Here is a 6,293-nt window from a genome sequence, read left to right as displayed (position 1 = left end):
AGAGCAAGAGGAACGGCGGCGGCGCGCGCGCCAGGAGGAGGAGGAACTGGAGCGCATCCTGAGACTCTCGCTGACCGAGCAGTAGCGCCCCCTGCCGGGCCCCTCACCCACTCCACCCCTGCCGGAACCTGGGACCCGAGCGAGACAAACTGGCTGGTTCGCCTGCAGAGCTGCGGCTGGAGCCTGGAGTCGTCTCCTCCTCTCCTCGGGCCGTGTAGCAGTACACCAGACGCGAGGTGGAGGTGGAGAGGGCCTCGACAGGGGCGCAGGGTAACTTTGCAGGACAGAGCCCTGGAGGTGACTGGCACGGCCTGGTCCCCCTGCTTTGCTGTATCCTGACTCCTAATCTGCTCCTCTGGGCTCCCATCTGTCCAAGGGCGAACTGGGTGGTTCTGAAGGGAAGACAGTTCTCAGAGGAGCATTGTCCCCATCCCTTGCTCCTTCTGGCCAGTCCTCCTTTCTGCTCACTGACCCCACTCCAGGACACTATCCCTGAAGCCTTTGCATCTCTGCTTTTCACCCCTGGGGGGCAGCTGAGTTCCCCACGTGCTGTGTCGCTGCTTTGTCCCAGACACAAACCAGCACTTCAAGGGCCCAGCCCCTCCCCACCCCAGCATTTCAGCGTCAAGTGCACTTAGCGGGGTGCCCGGCTCCCCCAGCCCTTACACCCACCCTGGGTCTCAGGTTGGTCCGGGCTTCTCCTTGGGCAGCAGAAGTTGAAGTACCCAACCTCAAGGCACAGTTTTGTGATCAGGGAGTGGGTCCAAGGTGGCCCCTGGCCGGGAAAGGCCTGACTCCCTCCTGGTGCCTTGGAGAATGGGGGGGGGCATATTTGGCTGGGGGCAAGCACTAGACCCGACACAAAACCGGATACAAAGGATCACTTAGGGCCCTGGCACCACCCCCACCCCTTCCTACCAGCTGCTGCTAGCCCTCTGTGGTTGTGCATCCCTTTTGCCCCAACTCAGGGGCTAAAACCCTTCATCCAATGGTGCTAACCCCCGGCTCTCCCCGATCTGCCTCACCCACCCAGAGAAGCACAGGCCCCTCAAAGGGCAGGGGCCCCAGCCTACTGCACATCCTTGTCCTGGGCCTCTCCGACTGGCCTTTATAGCTCAGACAGTGAGGCTCAGAAGGGACACAAAAAGGGGACAGAAGAAAAGAGCAACAAAGGGAAACTGTTCCTCCCCCTTCTTTCCCTGATGCCAGGGGCACCAGACTGATTCTGAGGCACAAATAAAGAGACTTCAAACTGGAGGCTTTTTCCTACCTGATTTTACTGGGGAGGAGTGCCCAGGGTGGGTGGGGTGGGGAGTCCTGCTGAACCTCAGCATTAGGAAGACTCTAGGGTAAGAGGTTGTTTGGTGAGTCCTGAGCCTAGGCTTGCATTTGCTAGGTTTTCCAAGGAGCCTGGAAATCTTTCCCCACCACCTGCCATCAGACATACAGGAGGCACAGACTTGCTTCATAAAACGTCATTATGTCTTGTTTTCTTCACAGAGTTAAGGCCACAGCAGAGGGCTGGGGGCAGTGTGTGTGTGTATGTTGTGAACCTGACTTCTCTGGCAGAGACTGGAGGAAGCTGCCCTATCATCTGCCATGGACCCCTGGGTGGGGCCTCTGCAGGCTGTGTATGCATCTGCAGAACTGGGGTGCTGCCAGCTCAGACCTGGGGTTTACCACTCAGACTGGTGGAATCAAGTGATCTGATTAGGAGAAGCATCCTAATTTTCCCCACTCAGTCTGGGGAGACCTGTGAATGACCACTTCTCTGAGGTCAGACCCAAACTCCCCAATATCCCCAAGCATTCTGCTACTAACTAAGCATTTCCCCTGTCCGGGGCGAGGGACAGAGGGGATACCACTTTGCCAAGCAGCACCATTGTGAGTCTCCCTGTTACGGGGTGGGGGGACCCTTAGGCAAACTCCACCAAGTTCCAAATCTTGGACCAAGAGCGCAGTCCAGCCCCTGACAGACAAACTCGGGTCTCCCATAAGCTCCCTTCTTCTAGGTCTCCCACGAGGGGCATATTTTCCTTCCCAGTCCAGCCTCCGACTCCAGCTCAGGAAGGAGAGGTCCGGAGTCCCAGACCAAAGGCTGGAGTGGGCTGAGTCGGTGCGCCCCGTGCGGTCCCGCTAGAGCACAGCCACCAACGCGCTAGTCGGTGCCGTCCACCAGCTCGCACAGCATGTTCTCCAAAGCTGTGATGCGCTGCTCCTGGGCCTGCACCCGCTCGCGAAGGGTCTTGATTTCCTCCAGCAGCGTCTCCAGGGTGTGCTGCTGCTGAGGCGAAGGCACAAGAGGCTGTATAAGGGTTGAGGGTAAGGGTGTGTCCGGTCTGGGTGGAACAGGGCGGGATCTTACCGACAAGGGGGTGTCGCTGGCCGATTGGCTGCGTCGGGGGCCAGAGGGCGGGCGCGCATCCAGGATGTTGCGTTTAGTGACCCGGAGCTCGCGGTGCTTAGGGGGCACGTAGCCGTCCCTCAGCGAAATGAGCACGGGTTCAGCGTCCTGACCCGATAGCCATTCATCCGCTTCCAGGGCAGCCTCTGGTCCGGGTGTATCCGGGTATAGATCGTCCTGGAAGAGGTCTGACTGCGGGGGTGGGTGGACAGGCGCACCCGTGTGAGCTGGGGTGCTAGGCCTGCTGAGCTCCCTTCCACCTTAGCGCCTTGTAACACCCTTCTAGCCACTCACCTTGCGCGGCACAGTCATGATGATGGGTTCACACTTTCTTTCGTGCAACTTGTAGAACCTGTAAAGGGAATCAGGTTCATCACCAGCAGAATCCCACCCTCTTAACGTCTCTGGTTTGGGACAATGGGTCGGAGAGCAACACCTGCCGACCGTCTACCCAGCACGTTGTACTTCACAGGCATTACCAATTTTGGTGTAAATCACCTCTGATCAGATGTTTGTCATTATTTTACAGGAAACCGAAGTTCGGAGAATGTCAGGTGAGTGGGCTTTGGGCCGGCCCTGAAGCAGACCTATTTGACCCCCGCTCCCAACTTTCTCCTTTCCAAAACAAAGCACTCTAGGGGAAGCTTTTGTGGTTAAGACCTGACAAGAGCAGGGACAGAGGCAGGCATGCGGGAGGGCCACAGCTGCTGACCGGGCGATCTCACACTTGCTGACGTCCAGCCCCCGTTTGGGCATGAAACCCATGCCCCGCTGCGGCTCTTTGCTGCTGAATGTGTTGAGATAGTGCACGAAAGGTGGCTCGTCCGTGATCTCAAAGTACCGAATGCTGCTGTCACCCTGAAAAACCAGTCTGTTGAGAGGGGTGCTCAGGCAGTTCCCGCACGTCTCCATCCTTCTCCCTGCTCTTCCTGCCAGGCTGTCAGCACCTTGCCACACAAGTAGACGATGCTGGAGTCGGGATCATAGAAGGGCAGTAGGACTCCATTGCTTGTGTCCATCTCCTGCAGTGCCACTGGCTCCTCGAAGTTGTTCTGCCCAAGCACAGGAGGCGTGACCAGCCCCGCTCATCCTGCTGTGCTACTTTAGATCCACCTTTAAGTTTCCTGCCCGGCCCAAATCCCACTGGTTCCCAAGGCAGCCCTGATGAGAGTTAAAGACCCCTTCCCTGGACACATTGCTACCCCACCCGGGCACAGGTATCCCCTGCATCACTGTCACTCCATGCAGTCACTGCAAACCACCCCCAGGGATTCGGCATCACCGGGTGTGGGCACCAGCGCAAGCTTCTTCAGGGAACGCAGCAAAACTAGACAGAAAGTGGGTGTGGGGAGGCGGGCACTGCGGAGGCGGAGCAGCCTCCAGCCCTGTCCAGGTGGGCATGCCCTGTGGTGGGGGGCGCCTGGCCCCTCTCGAGTGATGCCAGTCCCCAGGGCACACACCCCAAGCCTTGAGCTGCGTTACCGGGTCCCACAGGCCCAGCTCTCGCTGGCTCATGCGGGTGAATCCCGTGGTGAAGATATGACCCTGGCGCGTGAAGACAGCCCGCATGGGCCTCATCCCCTCATGGGCTGCAAACCTCTCCTGGGGGAAGGGGGAAGAAAGGAGGGGCATCACCCAGCTGCCTGCCCTGGGGAGCTTGGAGGGCCCAGATCGAGCAAACAGCTTGCTGACTTGAGTGCAGGAGTGGGGGCCAGGGAGAGACAAAGGGGTCTTAAAGAATTCAGCTTTCCTAGAGCCAGTGGCTGGCCCCTGGCCTGGAGAACATCTGCCCTGAAGACAGCAGCAGGCGCGTGCTTGGCTCTCAGCGGATCCGAAGCCAATAAGCGCCCTCAAAGGCTGATCCCTGCAGCAGGCGGTATCTGCCGGCTTCCCGGGGTCGCAGCGAGGCCTTTCCCAAACGGAGCTCCCTGCTCCCCTCTGGCCACCATGGGGCAGGGTGCTCCTGGCTGACCCAATGAAGGGGCGAGCGAGCTAGCGCCCCCGGCGCAGCCTGGCCTACCGGGTCCCAGAGCGCGAGTTGCCGCTCACTCATCCTGCTGAAGCCGGTGCTGAGCAGCTTCCCATCTGCGGTGAAGACGGCCCGCAGCGGGCGGGCGCCCTCGTGAGGCCGGGCTCGCTCCTGCTCGTGGGGTTAGTGGGTTAGAGTGCTCCTCTGCCCACCCGCTCCTGGTCGCTCTCCAAGCGCGTGCTCCACGCAGACATGCACCCACCCCACGTGCCGCACGTTAGATTGAGACTGGTGAGGCGAGGCCCACCACCCTTCGTGACTAGCAAGACACAAGGGTCGTCCCCCGCCCCAGTGGGTCAACAAGAGCGGGAAAGTGCCAGCTCCAGAGCCAGTGGTCAGGTCCCAGACCCTGGAAGATGGCGCTGGCTGCTGGCTGAGGAGAGGATCCCGGAGCTCAGGTTTCATGCAGGTTCTGGTGGGAGGGTGGAGTTTCCAGCTTCTCCCCTCCTCAATCTCAAAGCAAGGAACCCCTCCTCTGGCCTTCTGAGATGCAGGAGAGGGGAAGGAACAGGAGCAAGGCAGGAATTGCAGGCTGGGGGCTTACTTAGGGCAGGAAACTGTGGTCACAGAGACTTGGGGAGAGGACGACTCTGGAGTAGGGTTGAAAGCTAGGATGAAAGCTGGGATGCAGGCTCTGATGACCAGTGCCAACATCACTGGGTGATGCTGCTAGAGAGTGACCAGGTACTCACCGCCACCACTTGGCTCTTTCTGGGGTCAATAATGCGCAGTGTCTTGTCCTTGCACGTGGTGGCTAGCAGGCTGCCATTGCTGTTCCAGCACACGCTGTGGATGATGTCCGGGTGCAAGTCATCTAGGCTCAGCAGCACCTCCCCGGTGCCCACATTCCAGATGATGATCACATTGTCACCACCTGTCCAGAATGGCCAAGCATGGTCACCTGGGCCCCACCTCTGTTGGTTACCCTGCCCTCACCTATATTAGGGACCCTCCCTAGGCCCCCAGACCTGCACTGAGCAGGACATTCCTGGCAGTCGGGTGCCAGGAGAGGACGCCCACACGCTTGGAGTGGCCCTCGAGTGTGATGATAGGTTCTGTAATGTTTCTCACAGGGGTATAGTCTGGAATCTGCCACACCTGGGTAGGAAGAAGAGGTGAAGAATAGGTGGGATAAGGACCCAGCTCTGTTCCTCCCTCCTCCCCTTAATCCTACTGGTGATCTTGAATGGTAGGAGCCAGGAATAGGCAAGATAGGGTGATGTCTGCCTAGGGCAGGAGCAGCTGGGAACCAGGAGGGGGCACTGCCAGCTCTCCAGAGGCCTACCTCCCCATTCAATCCCGCAGTGAGACTTCAAAGCATCCCCCCACCCCTGCCCCCAGGGCCCCAAGTTGTTCATGGTTATAATTAGTCCTAAGCAGTGCATCCTGGGAGGGAGTGGACATGCAGCTAAGAATAGCTTGGAAGCTGGGCAGGGCAGGGCAGGGCTCTGGGAGTTAGCACCTCTCTAGCACCTTCCCAAGCACAGGTGAGGTAGCCCTCCCTAACCCCTTGCTCGACTGCCCAGCAGCATCCACCTGGCTCCTACCATGATGGTGGTGTCGTCTGAGGCACTGGCGATGACATTGTCATTGTGTGGGCACCAGTCAATATCCAGCACAGGTGCAGTATGCCCAGTGACCAGCGGGTAGTTCTTATCCACTCGTCCTGTCTGGAAGGTCAGAGAGAAGTATGGGGCCACTTTCCTGTGCTATGTATGTGTATATACAAGTGCCTGTGTGTGTGTGTTTGTGGTCCTGGGGATTGAACCTGGGGTTTTTTCCTCTCTGCACCTGTAACCTCCTTCAGTCCACTTCTTGCACTTTGCTGAAGGCAGATAAAAAATAACTATATATATATAT

General features: G+C 58.7%; 2 protein-coding genes and 1 long non-coding RNA gene across 15 annotated transcripts in view; 2 read left to right on the top strand and 1 right to left on the bottom strand.

Moving 5' to 3' along the window:
• The window catches only part of Ankrd13b (ankyrin repeat domain 13B), an 18,400-nt gene extending 17,143 nt beyond the window's left edge, over window positions 1–1,257 (top strand). The window contains exon 16 of the mRNA XM_010642412.1: window positions 3–1,257. Within this exon, the coding sequence (XP_010640714.1) occupies window positions 3–85 (83 nt within the window). The 3' untranslated portion in view covers window positions 86–1,257. The remainder of the gene's footprint in view (window positions 1–2) is intronic.
• A 29-nt stretch (window positions 1,258–1,286) lies between these two features.
• The window catches only part of Coro6 (coronin 6), an 8,023-nt gene continuing 3,016 nt past the window's right edge, over window positions 1,287–6,293 (bottom strand). For 4 of the 13 annotated variants that reach the window (XM_010642205.2, XM_010642206.2, XM_010642207.2 and 1 more), the window contains exons 3-12: window positions 5,981–6,103; window positions 5,402–5,531; window positions 5,126–5,307; window positions 4,425–4,544; window positions 3,887–4,006; window positions 3,352–3,456; window positions 3,117–3,262; window positions 2,699–2,756; window positions 2,366–2,596; window positions 1,287–2,284 (exon numbers count right to left, since the gene is read on the bottom strand). In XM_010642205.2, coding sequence (XP_010640507.1) covers window positions 2,159–2,284; window positions 2,366–2,596; window positions 2,699–2,756; window positions 3,117–3,262; window positions 3,352–3,456; window positions 3,887–4,006; window positions 4,425–4,544; window positions 5,126–5,307; window positions 5,402–5,531; window positions 5,981–6,103 — 1,341 coding nt within the window. In that variant the 3' untranslated portion in view covers window positions 1,287–2,158. Of the gene's footprint in view, window positions 2,285–2,365; window positions 2,597–2,698; window positions 2,757–3,116; window positions 3,263–3,351; window positions 3,457–3,632; window positions 3,684–3,886; window positions 4,007–4,424; window positions 4,545–5,125; window positions 5,308–5,401; window positions 5,532–5,980; window positions 6,104–6,293 lie in introns of those variants that run through there. The other 9 variants (XM_010642209.2, XM_010642210.2, XM_010642212.2 and 6 more) reach the window with 9 other exon arrangements.
• Window positions 4,765–6,293, top strand: part of LOC117285865 — a 10,856-nt gene continuing 9,327 nt past the window's right edge. The window contains exon 1 of the long non-coding RNA XR_004516954.1: window positions 4,765–4,831. This is a non-coding gene — a long non-coding RNA (uncharacterized LOC117285865). The remainder of the gene's footprint in view (window positions 4,832–6,293) is intronic.

Source organism: Fukomys damarensis, unplaced genomic scaffold (assembly GCF_012274545.1).
Source record: "Fukomys damarensis isolate Sample0158 unplaced genomic scaffold, DMR_v1.0_HiC HiC_scaffold_13, whole genome shotgun sequence".
Taxonomy (NCBI): domain Eukaryota; kingdom Metazoa; phylum Chordata; class Mammalia; order Rodentia; family Bathyergidae; genus Fukomys; species Fukomys damarensis.
This window is presented reverse-complemented; position numbering and strand designations above follow the sequence as displayed.